This window comes from Echinops telfairi, unplaced genomic scaffold (genome assembly GCF_000313985.2).
Source record: "Echinops telfairi isolate 266 unplaced genomic scaffold, ASM31398v2 ScPeMD7_7;HRSCAF=31, whole genome shotgun sequence".
NCBI classification, from domain to species: domain Eukaryota; kingdom Metazoa; phylum Chordata; class Mammalia; order Afrosoricida; family Tenrecidae; genus Echinops; species Echinops telfairi.
The window spans coordinates 18252539-18273017 of NW_022103904.1; the positions used below are offsets into that span (position 1 = coordinate 18252539).

The 20479-nt window shown below is 42.8% G+C and overlaps 1 protein-coding gene across 1 annotated transcript in view; it reads left to right on the forward strand.

Moving 5' to 3' along the window:
- TNS3 (tensin 3) overlaps positions 1–20479 on the forward strand; it is a 282342-nt gene that overhangs the window by 44824 nt on the left and 217039 nt on the right. Inside the window, exon 4 of the mRNA XM_045286291.1 lies at positions 18911–18949. Coding sequence (XP_045142226.1) covers positions 18911–18949 — 39 coding nt within the window. The remainder of the gene's footprint in view (positions 1–18910; positions 18950–20479) is intronic.

A 20479-nucleotide genomic window follows, 5' to 3' on the forward strand; every position in this document is an offset into this window, starting at 1 on the left:
TATATTATCAGGAATTTGGTTTTATCTCTCTAGAGAACCCTGTCTAACACATAGTATTACTCCCAGGAAATGATGGTGACATGCAGCTCTCAACATAATCACAGGACAATTTTAGAATCTCAGTGAACACGCAGACTTTACTCATTCAGGTCTTTTTTCTCACCTTAGCTCCGACACCTACTGGACTCCCTCGGGAGTGGATGGGGACGAGACGAGGGAAATGTCTATGTAATTTCCCTGTCTATATATGAAGGGGTTTCAAAAAGTCCAGGGGAAAAGGAAATTATAAAAGATACTGGATTTTTTCCCAGTAACCTTTTGAAGCCTCTTATATTATTACAAAATCAATCCATTTACTAGAGTTGTATCATCAGAAATTTGTCTCCAGAGATAACAAAGACTGGAAAACCCTGTGGAACTTGAGGGTCAGGAAAGACAGGGGAAAAGTCCATTAAATTCTCATAGTCCATCAAGATTTTTCTTGAATTCTGCCACCTTAGGAAAGAGAAGAGGGGAGGAGCCCCATCTTCCTCCCCTCCACTCCAGTTCTAATAATGAATATTTTACAGACGTGCTTCGGGAAAAGCTTTTTATTATCACTGGTTCATAACAAGCCTATGAAGTATTATATGCCCCATTTCACATATGAAGATAATAAAGTTCCAAGATGAAAGTCTGTGCCCAGGGTGTTACAAACGGTGAATGTGCATGGCTACTACCCAGAGGTAACTCAGAAGAAGGGCCTAGACATCTCCTATTGAAGACCCCAGGGAGCCCGGTTCTATTCTAAAGGACACCCAGGAGCAGGGATGGACGTGATGCTATTTGATTAGCTGGAGAATGTCAAATCAAGCACTGAGATGTAAGTCTCTGGATGTAAAGCCTACAACAGTTCAGATTCAAATCTAGCTGACTTTATGGGGCTTTAGCTGGATGTGTGTGTTTTTCATTTAAGGAAGACTTTTATTATATGCCTTAAAAGAGACAAAGACGCAGATACATCATCCAGCTGAAGGAAGCAAAATGGCCTCCAAAGGTTTGTTTAGAAACAAAGTTTTAAAGGTAACAGCAGGGAGAATGGAAAAACAATTCACAGCTGAGAAAACACACAGTAAGGCTTAATAAGACTTAACACAGTTTATAGAAGCCCAGAAATACAGGTTCCTAATGCCGAGAGTGCTCACCTTTTAGGGAGTCTGAGGGTCCATGGTAAAGAACTTGCTTATTTGTTTATTTATTAGTTTTATTGGCATAGACTTCAAACATCATACAATTCAATAGTTCAAGCACATCTAGAAGAGTTGTACAATTATTGCCATAATCGGTTTTAGAACATTTTCTTTGTTCTTGTGCTCATCATTATTAGCTCCCTATTTCTCCCTAACCTCCCCTACTACATCCCAGTCCAGTTACTGTCTCTATAGATTTACCTGTCTTGGATTTCATACACAGAAAAACATTTAAAAAACAAACAAAAACTAATAAGAATAACAATTAAAACAGATAAAAATGATAAGGTGCTAAATTTTAACTTACCTGAATCTGCAACAATCCACTTTCCAATGAATTTTGTATGATAGCAAGGCTATTCACACCGCAGGTCCATGGTCAGAGGGGATTCACCAGAGGCTTAATCCCTGTGTAGTTCCCCTTAACCTTTAAAAACAAAACAAAACTGTAAGAGCTTTAAAATGGGTCAAAAGCGAGACTAAACGATAAGATACTACATTTTGACCGAAGTACGCCTACCATAATGGATATTGCAATCCTCTCTGTCAGACAACCTGGCTATTCATATCCCTCAGCCATGATCAGAGGGGAATTCACCAGAGATTTAATTCATGTGTGGACCCTGCCAACGGAATTTGGGCTTCCACTGTCACCCATAGCCTTCTGGAAACCAAGTTTTCCAATTTAAATTCAGATATTATTCCCTCATTTAGATTTCGCTTATTTATTTACAATCCTTGGATCACACTGGCTGGTGTACTTCTCTGTGGACCTAGTTGATCCCGCATTTAGATGGCTTGGTTGTTTAAAGACAAGCCTTTAAGACTCCAGATGCTATTCTTTCTGCTAGCTGGGCACCATCTAGTTTCTTCATCACATTCTTGTTGCATTCGTATCATTTAAAAAAACCATATTATTGGGGGCTCATACAACTCTAATCACAATCCATACATATATGAATTGTGTAAAGCACATCTGTACATTCCTTGCCTTCATCATTCTCAAAACATTTGCTCTCCACTTAAGCCCCCGGCATCAGCTCCTCATTTTTCTCCCTCCCACTCCCCACTCCCTACTGAACCCCTGATACTTTATAAATTATTATTATTTTGTCATATCTTATACTGTCTGACATATCTCTTCACCCACTTCTCTATTGTCCATCTCAAAGGGAGGTGGTCACATGCAGATCCTTGTAATTGGTTCCCCCTTTCCACCCCACCCTCCCACTGCCCTCCCAGTATCACCACTCTCAGCACTGGTCCTGAAGGGATCATCTGTCCTGGATTCCCTGTGTTTCCAGTTCCTATCTGTACCAGTGTACATCCTCTGGTCTAGTCAGATTTTTAAGGTAGAATTGGGATCATGATAGTGGCAGGGGAGGAAGCATTTAAGAACTAGAGGAAAGTTGTATGTTTCATCGTTGCTATACTGCACCCTGATTGGCTCTTCTCCCCAGGACCCTTCAGTAAGGGGATGTCCAGTTGCCTACAGATGGGCTTTGAGTCCCCACTCCGCACTCCCCCTCATTCACAATGATAGGATTTTTTGTTTTTGTTGCCTGATACCTGATCCCGTCGACACCTCGTGGTCACACAGACTGGTGTGCTTCTTCCATGATGGCTTTGTAGCTTCTGGGCTAGATAGTTGCTTGATTACCTTCAAGCCTTTAAGACCCCAGATGCTATATCTTTTGATAGCCAGGCACCATCATCTTTCTTTACCACATTTGCTTATGCACCCATTTGTCTTCAGCAATCGTATCAGGGAGGTGAGCACACAATGATATGATTTTTTGTTCTTTGATGCCTGATAACTGATCCCTTCGGCACCTTGTGATCATATCTTTAGTAATCTTTGCATGAAGCCAAGCATTAAGCAGGGCCATGTCATAAGAACTAATTGTTCTTAGATTGGGGCTAGAATTAAAGTGCATGTTCAAAATCCAGTCATGCATCTATTGCTTATATATGTCTCTGGTTCACCTAAAGAGGCATCATTTTCATTTTATGTTAAAGAACATTATCAGTCATCCCTGCTGGATCATTACCTTTGCTATCAAGTTAATGCTGGCTCATAGTAACCCGGTAGGGTAGAGCAGAACTGGCTCTGTGAGTCGCCAAACCTGCAAAACTTCAAAGGAATAGAAAGTCTCATCCTTCCCTTGTGGAGCTGGCTCGTGTGTTTGAACTGCTGACCTTGAGAATAGCAGCCTAATTTATGCACCTCTATGCATTTTTAGTTTAGCCAATGGTGTAGAACTTAAAATACTCTTGAGAAAAGGAAATTATATGAGTATAGACCGCTATGAACCACAATACATGAATTGTTGACTCGTACAGATTAAACCCATAAGTGACTGGGTACTATTTACACAAACAACGAGGTTTGGTGATAGAGGACAAATCTTGATTAATATTCATTCACAGCAGGAGAGCCATGCTTGCCAAATTAATGCATGTCATAATGAAGCAGGGAGAACATTAAAATCATAAGTATTTGGTAGTCTGGTCCACCACTCATTGGTCACCAAAGGAAGATCTGAACCAAAGTCCAAGACTACTATTTTCATGCCCTTGGCTGGAATTTCAGCCTTAAGTCCAATGGCTAGAAGAGAGGTAAAGCCCAGTTCACACAGTGGAGTTTCCAAAACGAGTTTTTCCTGAAAGTTGTTGTGCTCCTCCAAAGGACAGAATCCAAAGTTCCAGCATTCTATAGCAAACAAACTGTATCACCTACTACCATGCATAGTCTCCCCTTGGGTTCCACATCACTATTGTTAAGTGCTTTTGCCCAATGGGAGGTTCCTCCTTCTCGCTTTTCTACCAACAGAGATGTAATTGCAATCTCTGAGACATAGGAAGGGGTAACCCGCCCCCCCCTCCCCAAAGAAAAAAACAAACCAGAATCCCACACTGCTCCCTTCGCAAGCTATATATTTAATTTGTTTTACAAAACCACCTTGCCACCTTCAAAGTACTCTCCATCACACTTTATACATTTATCAAATCTGCAATTCCATTCTTTATTTTTATTTTGATTCCATTCTTGAAAACATCTTTCAAACTCATCCGTTTGGGTGGCTGACAGCACCTCCCTCCTTTTTTCTTCACCTCTTCTAAGTTATCAAATTGCTGTCTTTTAATGTTCCCCTGACTTCACAGAAACAAAAAGAAGTGACTTGGATTGAGGTCAGGTAAGGTGGGTGGGGCAAGAGAGGCATGCCGTTTTTTTGCCCCAAACTGGAGCACTGAGGTGACTGTGTGAGCAGTCTGTGTGTGCGTTGTTGTGGTGACAAACCCGTCCCCTGCCTGCCAGAAATCAAGCCTTTTTTTTGGTCATACAATGTTACGCACTCTTTTCAGAACCTCTAAATAGAGCACTTGATTAACAGTCTGACCTTGTGGGATCAACTCCAAATGCTATCCCTCTCACATCAAAAGACCAAGTGAGTATTGTCTTGATCTTTGATTTCACTGGATGAGATTTTGGGGACTAGGTGATGATGGCACCTTCCACTGGCTTGATTGAGGTTTAGTTTCAGGGTCCTAACAGTATAGCCCCGTGTCTAGTCACCAGTAATGACCTTGGGGGGACAAAAGCCTGGGTTGCTTTGGATCTGTTCTTTCATAGCACGGCATGTTTCTATTGGACGCTCTTTGTCCCGGTCAGTCTGAACCTGAGGCACAAGTTTCGCAATGACCCTTCTCACGGACTTTAATTTTCCGTACGGTTTCGTTTTCCCTCGGTGGGAATGTCTGTTGGGTGGGGGTTACCTTAGCCTGTTGTGTGTAATATTCTCCCTCTCCCCACATCTGGAGCAGTGGGTGCTATCTGAGGTGAATTCTCCTCTGCCAAAGAGGTTTCATTTTGTTTTTAATCATTTTCTTGGGGACTCAGACAATGCTTATCACAATCCATCTATCCATCTATTGTGTCAAGCACATTTGTACTTTTGCTGCCACCATCATTCTCAAAACATTTGCTTTCTACTTGAGCCCTTGGTATCAGCTCCTCATTTCCCCCCTCCCTCCCTGCTACTCCCTCCCTTATAAACCCTAGATAATTTATAAATTATTATTATTTTGTCATATCTTACACTGTCCGACGTCTCCCTTCACCCACTTTTCTGTTGTCCGTCCCCCAGGGAGGGGGTTATATGTACATCCTTGTAATCGGTTCCCCCTCCTCCCCCACCCTCCCGGTATCGCCACTCTCACCACTAGTCCCGAAGGGGTCATCCGCCCTGGATTCCCTGTTTCCAGTTCCTGTCTGTACCAGTGTACATCCTCTGGTCTAGCGGGATTTGTAAGGTAGAATTGGGATCATGATAGTGGGGGGTGAGGAAGCATTTAAGAACAAGAGGAAAGTTGTATGTTTCATTGTTGCTACACTGCACCCTGACTGGCTCAGCTCCTCCCTGGGATGAAGAGGTTTTTAATAGGTACATTTCAAGGATGCTAGGTAGGCCATCTCCTCCTTGCTTAGGGGACTGGATTAGAAGCACACCTGCCCTGGGAGCAGTGGCCTGCCTTTATCTTGGAGTTTCTCTTATAGAAGTGGATTCAGATAATATTTGTCCTTTTGTTTTTGACTACGCTCAGCATAATGCTATACATGCTTGATGGTGCTGTATATTGTTATTTCCATGTTTTTAAAAACGCATTCACGGTGTTTTCTGTACTGACAACCCCATCTTCTAACTCCCCCCATTGAGGCCCCCAAAAGGATGACATTCCAGTGCTCTGTAAACTCCTCTGGGTTTGACCAGGGTGGCAAGAGTCTCCTAGCATACTAGCTCTTTATTCTACTCTTCCCCATCTGCTTCAATTTTCTGGTGACTTAAAACTAGAGTGATTGTTTTGTGATTGATTCTTGGAGCTGACTGGGCAGTGCTTCCTATACATGATGTTGTCTGGGCACTGAGGTGGCCCAAGCACCCCAAATGTCCTCATTCTCTTTCTGATGGGCAGTGGTGGCTACTAATGAGCAGCTCAGCTGGGGCGCTCCTTGGTGTTCTTCGGCGTTGGGGTTTCCACATTGTCATGTAGGCTTTTCCGCATGGCTACTGGGTTCCCAAAGGAGGATGCCAGGTGGAAGCTGCAGCTCTTTTGCTCTTTCACCTTTTTCTTTTTTTTAAAGACAAGAAATTACTAAATCAATATACTTAAGAGCAAAAATAGAAAGCGGCCTTGGTTACCTTAAACTTCAACCCTTGCATTTAAACAGGCTTATGAAGATAAACTGAATTTTGTGATTCTTGCTCTTTCCATGAGGCGGTGAAGAGACTGCATAGTATTCAAATACTTTTCTATCATCAGTTATCTAAATTTAAGTATAAAATAAATCTGTAGGTTGTGAGATGGAATTCACCATTTTTGTGACAAATATAACATGACTAATAAAAGTTAATCTCAATCGCAAGCATGCTTTAGGGGAATGGCCATGATTACATTTACTGAACAAATATTTCTATCAAAAACTTAAAAGTTTGTTCAGTCATTTAACCATGGCCAATCTTTGACTTAATTTAGGACTGTCCGACTAAAATATTTTAAATTCATGATTCATGATTTGATTTTTGGTGTATGATACCGGTTGGAATATGGTATATGTAAAAGGACATTCCTATTTTATAGTAAATAAGGCATTGTCCAGTAGTAACTTTTGAGATAAGCTATAAAGCCCTTTCTCACTTTTTCTAAATGCCAACAAAGATCATCTTTGTTCCAGGGATGTATGTTTTGATATTCTCTAAATACTCCACCAGGGCGTCCTTTCCCCAGGGGACACCTTTGCTCTGATTGGCATCTGTGTAAGTGAATCCAGGGGCTTGGCTGGTCTTTTTCCCAAACTAAACCCTGCAGATTTGGACCGGTCTAGTTTTTGCGTCCTCTTCCCAGTGTGGGACTGGGCACACTTCTGAACAGAAGTGGCCTTCTCAACATGACCGCTCAGAACTCACTCTGGTTGCGCATCATTGGATAATTGAGAAGTAAGATGTCCCGCGCTCTAAATCCAAGGACACCCTCTCCCCTTCCCCCAAGCTCTCTAAAAGCCTAGCTTCAGAAGTTACACTATATTCTCTTTGGGTAGATCATAGGGCAAGCCCAAATTCAAGGGCAATATCATTGCAGAAGATACTGTGTGATACTGCTGTCTCTGAAACTACAGTGTAATAAAACTAAATATTGTGCAGGGGTGTTATTTCACTGGTCTGTTCAAGTATTTAAAATGTAAATTTTCACTGACTTTGGCCTTTTAACTATCATCAGTTACAAATCACTTATGGCAAGCAGATCATGACATAATGGGCAGACATGGCTCTGAAATTGAGAGCCATTTCTATTTCTGTTTCTTGTAGAAATAGATCCAAAAATTATACTGCTGCTGATATGTTGATTCCTTGACATTTTAAACTGAACGCTTTAAAGACTTGATCAATTAAATGTTAACTTTTATCTTTTTACGTTTAAGTTGGATACTTGAGTTTTTCTGCTAGTTCTATAACAAACCAGTAGCATTTTATCAATTATTTTGTGCAATCTTTTTTTTCTTTTTAAAAAGTTAAGTCTGGAGAATTTGATAGCTACTTGCCTAAGAGTTCTAACTTTGATTTTGGTTTTGCTCAGTTACCGGGGTAATCCTGGACATTGGATAGGTCATTTCAACCCTGTCGGCCTTAGCTTTCCCAACTGCTAAATGGGTATTTCCAATGATGCACACTTCCCTTCTCAGTCAGCTCTCAGCATATAGGACAGATTGAGTCTAAGGAATGTAGCATTATGGGTGAGTGATTCCCATGTATTTTATTGACAACACTTGGCCACTGTGAATGCTAGTGCCTCTGAAAAGTGAATTTTTCAACCATTTTGAGAATGACTAGTTACGGTTCCAAGCATAGACACCTTTGATTTCTGATCTGGAATAAAAATAAGTAATGCAGTAGACAGATACAGAGAAGGCGATGGTAGTTCAGTGATAGCTACTTTCCTTCTACGCAGGGATCCAGGTTCTATTCTGGTGAAAGTACCTCATGCCCAGTTACCACCCACACGTCAGTGGAGAATTGGTTTTAGGATGAAACAACAAGTTTCCGTGGAGCTTTCAGACTAACGTGGACTCGGAAGGAAGGCCTGGCAAACTATTTAGGAAAATAAGCCAGTGAAAACCTTTGAATCACAACAGTGCAATGTACAACCAGTCAGAGGACGGCATAGGACAGGGAAGCGTTTTGTCTCCTCGGGCATAGGTCTGCAAGAGACAGGGATCTGCTTGAAGGCAGCTGACACTAACAACAGTGGAGAGAACTACGTTTGATTGATTTAATTCCATCAAGCTCCCACCAGGGGGACTACTTGGTTGAAGCCATTGAGAACCCAGGCTTGGCCATATAGGCTATCTGGGTCACTGGACCTATATTGATTGTGGGGCATGGATGCCAGTTCTTAAATCTTTTGGTGATAATCGTGGTGATAATTGTGGTGATCAGCATGGCTAGTGGTCAAGTGAGAGCTCATGATGGGAGTATATCTGAGAAAAGGGCACAACTCTTTTTTTTTCTAAAAATGATTAAAAAGCAAAGAAATCCTTAGTGGCTCTTTGGTGATTTGTGCAGGGAACATCAAGCCATGAGAACGAAGGAGCACCTAGATTGAGAGTGAGGGTTGCCTGAACTCACTATTGTTTTAAACTAGATCACAAGCATAATCATCACTTGCCGTTTGCTAGCTTCAAAGAAAATATAATAAAATCATTCCAGTGATATTTCTTTGTTGTTTTACTACCCCTCTACGCTCACCCCCCTTCCATGTGTGGCATACAGGGTTGAGGCTTAATTACATTTATAGGGAGGCATGCTTTCTCATGGGGATCAGAGCAGCCTAAATTGGGCTTTACTGCTTAGCGGGATAACAGAATTTACTGAGAAATGTGAAGCTCATTAGGGATTCCAGGGTCACACCTGACAGAAGGGTACACAGAAGCGAAGTTTAGGTGGCACTCTTACGGGAAACAAAGTCAATAAAGTCTTGCATGTTGACGTCTTCAGCAGCTTCGGTGGCCACCATCAGTTTTGCGTCGAGTGTCTGCACTAGATCCTTTGTCTTTAATCACTGAAGCTTCGCCCCTATTGCGAGGAGCATTTTCTGATGGGCCTTGAATGAATAGCAGGGTTTCCTCCAACTGCAACCCTCACTGGGTCCCGCCCACGTTGGAACACACCTGTGCTACCTCAGTGCTGCCACCAGCCCTCTCCTGCCTTGCGTTGTTGGTGTGCATGCAAAGGAACATGCCTCTCATACCATCGGCACTGCAGAGATGGGCCTTTCCTCTCCTCCTAGCTCTACCCTCCCATCTTCAACTGTCAATAATTATGATCAAAAGGCATTCTAAAAGCACCTTATCTTTTCTCTGTCTCATTTCAAGCGTGAATACCAACAATGAAAGACAACTCTAAAATAATAAGCTTGCCCTTTCAAAACCTGCCTTCAGCCCTTTTCCCAACCAAACCACCCCTCTCTGTAGAGGAACAGGCAGGTGGCCCTGTCTTCCCTGTACACTGTAAGCTAGTGAACAGTCCACCTTTCACAAGCTGTCCTCAGGCTCTGCTCTAGAGCCCGAGGGAGAAAGAGCGAGGTGTCCTGGAGCTCTTTTTTGGGATTTGGAAAAGCAATGGCTGCAAACTTGTTTCCGTATCATGGCTTTTCTCCATACGAATCGATTATGTAAAGATAACCAAAAGTAAGCCCCTCCACATTTCGCCCAATTTATCTTGAAATTCAAATGATTATGATTAAAATAACTCTATTGAATGGCTAAACTTGTTCACAGAGGGATGATTCCATTTCCCCCCGGCTTCCCTATGCTGTATTGCTTCCTAATTCATCTGCAAGCTGGGGCCAGTTGATGCTAACTCTTCTCTACCTCTGACTCATATTTTTCTACATGATTGTGCAAACAATTAAGTGCTCAGCTACTAATCATAAGGTTGGAGTTTCAATCCACTTAGAGCCATGGTTCTCAACCTTCCTAATGCCGTGATCCTTTAATATAGTTCCTCATGTTGTGGTGATCCCCCCCAACCATAAAATTATTTTTGTTGCTACTTCATAACTGTCATTTTGCGACTGTTATGAATTGGGTGACCCCTGTGAAAGGGTCGTTCGACCCCCAAAGGGGTCAGGACCCACAGGTTGAGAACCACTGACTTAGAGGTACCTTGGCAGGAGCCCTGGTGGTGTAGTGGTTACACATTGGGCTTCGATTTGCAAGGTCAACAGCCCCAAACTAACAGAGGCTCCTCAGGAGAAAGATGGGCTTTCTACTCCTGGAGACATGGTAGTCCCAGAAACCCACGGGGTCGTTTCTCTCCTGCCCAGTAGGGTTGCTATGAGTCGGTATTGACTCAATGGCAATGAATTTCAATTTTGAATTTGAGAAGTAACTTGAAAAAATGGCTTACTGATTTACTTCCAAAACATCCGCCTATGGAAATCTGGGAGCGCCGTTCTACACATGGGGTCCCCAGGAGTCAGAATCAACTCAATGTCAAAAAAAAAAAAATCAACTCAATGTCAACTGGTTTGGAGGTTTACTTAATGCCCTTTAAGAGTTGTTGGTGGACATCCTTGAGTTAATGCACTCTTTCAAGATGTGCCCTGCCAGCGGAGCTCAAGGTGGCGAATAACCTGTGAGCAGAGTTATGTGGAGAACAGGTAGCACAGAGTGGCAAGACACCACCTTAATTACTGTAGTGCCCAGACAGGTGGGAACAGGCTGCAGAGGGGAATTTGTTCTTTCTCTCATGTGGGTTTCTGTGGTGTTCCTTGAAGCTCATTCATTTGACCTGATTAGAACATTGGATGATTCAGAAAAAGTTGAACTCCAATTTACCTTTGTGTCCACACTAATGAGCAGTGTATCAATGTCACTGGTGGAAATGTCACTGGTTATATGACTTTGCTCTAAGTCGTAGAAAATAAGCATAGTTTTATTGTATTAATAAAAAGATCTAAAGCACTTACAGAATCAAACTATACTCCCTCTATTTAAGCTCCAAGAAAGTAAGCAGACAGGAATGAATCGGTTATAAAAGCTTATATCACTCCTCAGTAAGAACACATTGGCCCTCAGCATCTAGGCTGCTGCCTCAGTTGGGGGACTGTGTGATGGTGTTGGCCTCCCTTCCGAGGTTCCCTGGGAATCTGAGGAGGCCTGTGTGAACAACCTTGTTGACCGAGACATTATCACTCAATTCAGGATAATGAAACAGATCAAGCTTTTGTTGCGAAGAAACACATAGGCAGTGACAAGTGTGCACAAACATGCTCCAAAATACTCATAGGCATAGACACTTGTACATACACAGAGAAATACATGTAGGTCCATACAATCACAGCCATCTGCACACACAGACACATGCACACAGGTATGGAGAAATAGGCACACAGCCAGATACAGACATGGAAATGCTGGACACATAGACAGACACAGGCACACAAGCACACACACTCTCACATACGCACAGGTCCATCCACAGGCCCACAAAGGCCTGGACACATACATACAACTACTTATGTGAGTACAGATATGCATATGTGCAGGAATAGAAACAGATGTACACACAAGCATGAAGAAATGGGGGTGGGGTGGGGAAGAGCGAGCCTGGAATCCTTATGACTGGGAGGAAGTCCTCCCACATCCTGCCTTGGCTCTGTGGATTTGTTGACTTGGAGATAAGGTTAACCGTACCAGCAAGCTCCAGGTGTAGGGATCAGAAATGACCTTGGTTGTTTGTGACTGCTCCTTGGTAACAGTAAATCAGGTGACTAAAATAGAGCCATGAGAAAGTCATAAAGGAGTTCTCTCGCCAGAGAGCTGCATCCGCCTCCCATAAGAGGACTATCGTGTGGACCCTGTCCATTTCATGGGTTTTAGGTGCCTCTGGTGGGGAGCCCAGCTCGGCTCTCCATTCTTGCCCTCGCTCTCTGGTTACCTCTTGCACTCCTCAACACCCGAGGCTGCCTTTTCTGGTGAGAAGAGAAGTCCCTTGGAGAAGAGGGTCACAGATGGCATCTACACGACAATCTTTCCTCTCTCGTGATCTGCACGTGGTGTTTGACCTCGCTGTATCTCAGTTTTCTCCGCCACAGAATGGGTGCTCACTAGCTGACTGGGTTCTTTGGATGTGCAATGGGAAGGACAGGCAAACATTGCTGGGTGTGTCGTACGTGTTTATGAATGGTATGAGTGTGCAGACTGGGGAGCGTGGGGGCACTGATGGAAGGAACTCAGCCTTGTGTCTAACTGTCGCTCAGTTCACTAGGTGCTACCAGAATCACTTCTTGGGCAGGAACATGGGGTCCTGGGGTCTTGCCCTCTTTTACTGGCCTGGTCTGAAGTGCAATTGAGTGGTTCATGGGAGAGATTCTTTGGAATGGTCTCAGGTCATTGAGCAGCATTGAGCTCTGTACCCAAACTGGAGTCCTAGAGGGTTAGCTCCATCGGAAATATGCCCCTGCAGGCCCTCCGGAATCCTGCGTCTGCAGTCTGCTGAGTTACTTGGGCTCACCAACACCAGGAGGGCGGACAGGGTCTGCCAGGTAGAGAGGAAGGACGGGGACAGTCAGTCTCTAGAATAGAGGCTATTGTAACTTGCCATCGAGTTGGTCCTGACTCATAGCGACCTTACGTGTACAACAGAACAAAACACTCCCTGGTGCTGCACCATTATTGTAGGCTGTTGCCCAGTTAACGCAAGCTCTTGGTGACCCAATGCACAACAGAATGAGTTGTTGCCTACTTCGGTGCCATCTCATCACCATTCATTCGTGTGTTTGAGTCCATTATTGTGGCCAGTCTATCTTTTGAGTGCCTTCCAACCTAGGGGGCTCATTTTACTGCACTCCATCAGACTACATTCGGATATGGTCTATAGGGTTTGAAAAAATAGAATTTTTATTTTATCTTATTTTTTGTTGTGTTTTAATGTGTTTGAAACTAGCTCACATGTCACAAAACCTCTTTTTATGACCACTCAGACAACAACGTGGGTCTCCCCCGTCCTGTGCTTGAGGCAGGTGTCTTTAGGGGCTTGGTTGTACTTCCTGCTTCTCTGTTCTACACCATTACTCTACATACTTGTAGTTCGACCAGTACCAAGATGTTCTGATTGCCATGGCTGTATAAGAGGTTTTAAAGTTGGAGAGGGAATGGCCTCCTACTTTGTTTTGTTGTTTAATAGTGCTTTATTTATCCTGGGAATCTTTCCTTTCCATACGAATTTGGTAATTAGTATTTCCATTTCTTTGAAGAGTTATGTCAAAACTTAGATCGGAATTGCACTAAATTTATAGAGTGCTTTCTGTAACAGAGAGTTGTAGTGGTATAGTGGTCACATGTTTGACTGCAATCCACAAGGTCAGCAGTTCTGAACCACCAGCTACTCCGTGGGAGAAAGACAGGGCTTTCTACTCCTATAAACAGTTACAGTCTTGGAAACGCAGGAACAGTTCTACTCTATTCTATAAGATCGCTATGAGTTGGCATAGACTTGATAAGCAGTGAATTCTGTAGTATTGACATTTTCACTATATTAAGCCTTATGCATGAGCATGGGATATTCTTACATTTATGTCTCTTTTGGGTTCTTGTACAAGTATTTTAAAGTTTTTGTATCTCTTTTTCCCCCCTTTAGTTAGATTTATTCCTAAGTATTTTATCTTGTAGGTAATTATTGTAAATGATACTGTTCTTTAAATTTCCTTCTCAGGGTCCTCTTCTCTAATACACAAGAATCAAATTGACTTTTGTATGTGACCTTGTAGCCTGCTACATTATCCAAATTTTCAGTTAATTCCAGCAATTTTTAAATTGATTCGTTGGGGTTTTCCGTATATAAGATTATGTGATTTGGAAATAAAGAGAGTTTTGTTTCATCTTTGCCAATTTGGAGACCTTTAATATTCCTCTGATGTCTTAAAGCTCTGGCTGAGACTTCCAGGCCTATGTTAAATAAGCGTGGTGGTAAAGGGCAACCCTCTCTGGCTCCCGTTTGGAAGGGAAGGTTGTAAATCTCTCTCCATTAACTGAGATGCTAGCCATTGATTTTTTGCTTATAGTTTTTGTTTTGTTGAGGCATTTTCCTCTTTACCTATTTTAATAAGTGCCATTAACAAGAATGTCTGGCAGGTTTTATCAATTACCCTTTTTGCTTAAATTAATAGAATCATATGGTTCTTTTCCTTTATTTTGTTATGTGATGGATTACGTTGATTGCTTTTCTAATATTGAACCACCCTTAAATACCTGATACCGAATCTCATTTGATCACGATGTATTGTTTGTTTGTTTGCTTTTGAGGTTATGTTGAATTCTGTTGACTAGGATTTTTTTGAACCTTATGATATTCATATGTTCCCTACATTCATCAGGGATATTAGTCTACAATGTTCAATTATGTCGTTGCCTGCCTTCGGCATCAGGGCGACACTTGCTTCATAAAGTGAGTTTGGTAGTAGACTGCCTTTTTCTGTATTCTGAAATAGTTCAGGATAGTTCACTAATAGGATTGGTGTTAACTCATCTCTAAGTGGTTGGTAGAATTCCCTGGTAAAATCACCTAGTCTTGGACTTCTTGCTGTTGGGAGAATTTTCATGATCAGAGCTATTTCTTCTTGTGTTATTTTTGTTGTTGAGACAATACGCAGGAGAATACACTCCAATCCAGCAGTTTTTACATGCACAATTCAATGACATTGGTTGTATTCATTGAGTTGTACAATCCTCTTCTTCATCTGAGTTGTTCCTCCCCCATTAATGTAAACTCACTATTCTCTTAAGTTGACTATCATAGTCTTACAAATTTGCAACTTATAGAAACCCCATAGGATAGCCTAGAACTGCCACTGTGGATTTATGAGACAGTAAATCTTTATGGGAACTGATAGCTTCATCTTTCTCCCCTAGAGCAACTGGTGGGGTTGAACTGCTGACCTTGTTTTCTGCAGCTCAACCCATAACCCACTGTGCCACCAGGTTCTCCTATAGGTATATCCTAGAAGATCACCGTGCTCAAGGCGGACATCCTTTGCAAGTTCATCTGAACTATTTTTTAGTTTTAGGAAGACTTCAAGGACTATATGTGGTTTAAGGTTTAAATGTTACCTTACCACAACAGTTTCATGAGTTTATATAGTCCACATGGCTCCAGAAATACTAGAGTTTATAAAAATTAAAACTTCATTCTACATATACACACCTTTGATCAGGATTCTTCTATAGAATTGTTGATCAGTAATGGTAGGTGGGCACCATCTAATTTTGGTCTCAAGTAAATGAGAACTTTATTCATGGTTGCAATTAGTCACTAATTAACATTTTATCAAATAAATAACCAAGCAGCGCAACCAAAGTAAAACCCACTGGCCTGGGGTTGATTTAGCCTCACCTCCCAAGGAGCAGGTGGCAGTTTCACACTGTTGACTTTTGTAGTTAGCCACCCAAATTGGAACCCACTATGCTACCAGACCTCCTCCTGATTCTTCTTCCTCTGTTGCTATAGGCAAATACAGTGAACCCTCGTTTATCGCGGTTAATCGGTTCTAGACCCTACCGTGATAAAGGAAATTCCGCGAAGTAGGGTTCCTTATTTGTAAATCAAATATTTTCGTAGTTAGAGCATAGAGGACATGAAAAAACACCCTTTAGTCACCATTACATTCGTATTACCCAATTTATTAAACGAAAAAGGGAAATTACAGTAAAACATTTTGGACGTTACAATGATCATTTATTATTTATTATATTATTTATGGCATCAAGCGTGTACAGTATGAGCCAATCAGTGGCAGTAATGACAGAGCATGCGCTGTTACACAAAAACCGTGATAGAGTGAAGCTGCGGAAGTCGAAGCGCGAAGTGGCGAGGGTTCACTGTAAACACTAACTGTTATGCCTTGATGACTTCTGGGAAGCTGGCATTATTTGAAGAACCAGAAGGTAGACAGAAACCCAGGCGCACTAGGAGGCCTCGTTTTGTTTCATGACACTTGCTGCAATCTCCTGAAGGGAGCAGCCCTCTTCCCCGTCTGCCCTGGGTTCGCTATCTACATTGATCTTTTTTCCCCCACTGCCCCTTCCTGTTTCTGTGCTTTGCTGTTGGGTAGGTTCTTAACTTTGTTCTTCTATGGTTGTTTGTTCAGGGGAGTATGTGCCTCACCACCAGTGTTAATCATTCACTTTATATGCCTGTCCATTGTTTGGCTGAAGGGTGATCCCTGAGGGTGGGTTCAAGTCCAGGTTTGAGGGATGTCTAAGAGCTGCTATCACACCAGTTAGTGTGGACTGTTGGATGATTTGGCGAGGGGTGGGGGGCAATGGAATACTTTGCATAGAGCTTCCCAGCACCTCAGCATGACAAGACAGATGGGGGTGGGTTACTGCACTAGGCAGGAAGAGCATCCTTTGATTTTTAACACGTCTCTTTTAAAAAATAGTCTCAGGAAACATAGATTAGTATTGAAGTGGGATATTCAGTCCGAGTGATTACACATTCGGCTGCAATCCAGCACATCGGCAGTTGGAAACTGAGCTCAGGCTTAAGACCAATCACGATATCAACCAGAGAGAGGGTTAACCACTTGGCTTGCCTCCACCCTCCAAAGATTTTGTTAACCCTGTATATTTCCAAAGTTGCTTGCTTGGTCATTGATCACTTTATCTGTTCATCACACTTTAGTGTATGTGTGTAGAGCTGAGAGCAAACAAATGAAGATGAATTAGTGCCTGTTTCCAGGAACTCTCCATGTAAGGGGCAACAGACCACCAACTAAGTGGCCCCTATAGTGTGTGAAGGCCACAAAATAGAGGAGGCAGTGGTGAGGACTCATGGACGGGGGTGGCATTCCATGAGCTAGGACTACGACCCGAGGTGAGAACATGATCAGTGTTCTGCTGTACTAATAATAATTCATAGAGAGATGAATGATTATATGCCATCTACTGTGTTAGGTAACCAAACGCATAAAGAGTTGTCATAACAAGAACAAAGGTCACCCTTTCTCCCCCTGGAAACCACATGGCAGATGCCGGATCCCTGGGGCTTTCCCTCCTTTTGTACTTTCCAGAAAACTACCTATGAATAGTGGCTGTATGGGCCCAAGCCAGGGGGAGAACCAGGAGAAAGCTATGGGGAGGAAGTAGCTCCATGGGAGCTGACGCCTGTTCCTTGAGAGCCCGCTCCTGGTGGGCTTTCCAGGGCCACACCGAGGACTCCCGGCTCCTTGCCCCAGACACATTTCAAGGAGGACTCTCCCGAAAGTAGTGAACTCACCCTGGGCCCCAGTGAGGAAGGTACCGCTATGAACTCAGTTTCTCACACAAGAAAACAGATGCCCAGGGAGATTAAAGCAGAGTTCCTACCTGTACAACCTGACACCGAAAACAACAACAACAACAACAAAAACAACAACAACAACCTGACTCCAAAGCTCATGTTTCCATCCCTTTTGACTCAGCTCTCTCGGTGTCGTTATCTCTGTTTGTCTCTCGTGACTAAGTGGAGGCGTTGGCTCTTCAGAATGGTTGCTTTATGCTCTGAGTTCTCCAGAAGAGGACAGGACAGTCAAAAGGAATGCCTTCCCCCTGTCTCATGCATAAAGGCGACCCAGTAGTGTGGTGGGTCATAGATCAGGCTGTTTACCTCGAGGTCAGCAGTTCAAACCCATTAGGCCGTCCTCAGGAGAATGTTGATGTGGCCTCTCTGCTCCTGGAAACCCAAAGGGGCGGTTCTATCCTTCCCTCTAAGGTCACTGTGAGTTGGAGTCAACTTGAAGGCAGTGAGGTTTTTGGTTCTTTCTGGTTTTTGTCTTCTAATCCTAGAGGAAAATGTTGCTGTTGAGTTGATCCCATCTCATGGGGACCCTCTGCATAGCAGATAGCCAGGCCTGCACCATCCCCATAATTTGTTATTGAATATGTAAGCCTTTCATTGGCTGCTCTTTGGAAGCACACCAGGTCTTTCTACCTAGTTCATCTTAGTAGGGAACTCCCCTGAAGCCTGTTTAACATTGTAGCAAAATGCAAGCCTTCCTGAGAGATGGCCTTTGGCAGTTGAAGAGGTTCATTGAGTGAAACCTGAATCTCAAAAAAAAAAACCAAACCAAAAACCTGAATCTCTTGTGTGGACAGCAAGGATTCTACAAGGATTCTACCACTTGGTCACTACTGCCCCCTCGACAGTCTTATAAACCCCAGGGCAAAATACCCACAACCGGTAGTATACCACACCATTTAGACTCTGTGTAGTTCCACGTGTGAGAGTAGTTTTAGAAAAGGTTATCTGTTTGAATGCCAAGCCTGGTTTGTGGGGATGGATTGCTGGCATCCTGGTGAGGAGCACCTGACAGTGTGAAGACCCCAGAGGACTTGCACCTCCCTTCTTTGGACCCTGTACCCATGTTAACCAGACAGGAAAGGAGGACTCCCGAAGATGTTCTTTCCAAAAGTTAAAACAAATTTGAGCTCCAAACTCCAGGTGTTGTCACGTTTGGAGTTCTAAAACGTTGTGACTGTGAACCTGGGTCAGGATGGTTTCAGTTTGGGGAATTTGGATTATTCCATTATTCTGCCAGATTTTCTCTTATACTCGTTTGACAACCACTGTACTTCTCTCCTTAAGGTGGTGGTCCCCTGCTGTGTTCCAGTCTCCTGTGAGCAGGTATGTCCTTTGCATTTTTTCAGTCTATTGCACCATCCTATAGGAGGAAATATCTGCCTTTACTCTCTACGCCCGTGGAAGAGTGTCCCTAACTTTGCTAATTCTGGGAAGTGCAAGATTCCCTCTGGGAGCTCTTTGTGTCCATTAGCCTTCACTCTTAGAGCATCCCACAGGGAGCTGAGACTGCCCTGTACTAGCCCCCGTGGGCTTTCCTCAAGAGGAGAGAATTCATATGAATGAGTAATGACTGACATAGGTTAATTTCCAAAATTGTGAAGGTAATTCATATCCCATCTTTCCCATTTGGTCCTATCTGACGCCGGTCACTGCTTTTGCGCGTTCCCTATCTGACCCTAATCACCCAGGATTAGAGAGGTGGACACACGGCCTTCAGAAGTGTATCAACACAGATGGAGGACGGGTCTTTTTATTTTTTATGTTTTCATAAAGGTATCTGTGATTTTATAGCAGTATTTTTTGACATACAACTTACAACATTAAACAGGACTGACAGTTCACATATATCTTTAACATAATAAATCTATTCTGGAAATGTTCCTTCCCTCCACATTTCTGTTACTCAGTCTCCATTAACATCAATATAAACCAAAAAACCAAGCTCACTGCCATAAGTCGATGTTGGCTCATAGCGACAGCCGCGCGCCCCCCCCCCCCCCCCCCCCCCCCCCCCCCCCCCCCCCCCCCCCCCCCCCCCGGGGGGGGCGTTTCTGACACTGTTAACTGTTTATAGGGGTTGAAAGCCCAGTCATTTTCCTGCAGAGCTGAGCTGCTGGTGGTTTCAAACTGCCAACGTTGTGGATCACAGCCCAACCTGAAACCACTACACCAATATGCAGCGTCTATATTTGCTGACTTTACTTTGTTTTTATTCCTACTTTTGCTGGTCTGATAGTTGTAAATTCCAAGAGATTCTGTTTGTTTAGGAATATCTTATTTTCCCTTTGTTTTTGTATGGAAAATTTACTAGATTAAGAATTCTTGGTTGGCAATTATTTTCGCTCAGCATTTTAGGCATGCCACTCTGATAGGTAGCGGTTCTGGGGAGAAATCTGCACTGATTCTTAGTAGAGACCCTTGGCGTGTTGTTTCTACTCTTGCTGATTTCAGGATTGTCTCTTTGTATTTTGTTTTCAAGAATCTCAGTAAGATGTGGTGGGAGGTTGACTGATTGTGTTTTTTTCTAATTGAGGATTGTATAGCTTCCTGTAGTTCCAGGTTTAGTTCTTTGTTGAGGATTGGAGGGACTTCATTTCCCAAATTGTTTATATGCATTTATTGTTAACACAGTTTTCTGGGTTTCCAATAATTATAATATTAGATTTCCTAATCAAACCCCATGTTTCTACTTTAGTTTGTTTTCTTTTTTGTTTTTCTCTTGTCTTTAAGATTTTAGTAAGTTCCATCATTTTGTCTTCTAGTTGCCCTCTTCTTTTTTTAAAAAATTATTTTATTGAGGGCTCGTACAATTCTTATCACAGTCCATACATACATCCATTGAGTCAAGCACCT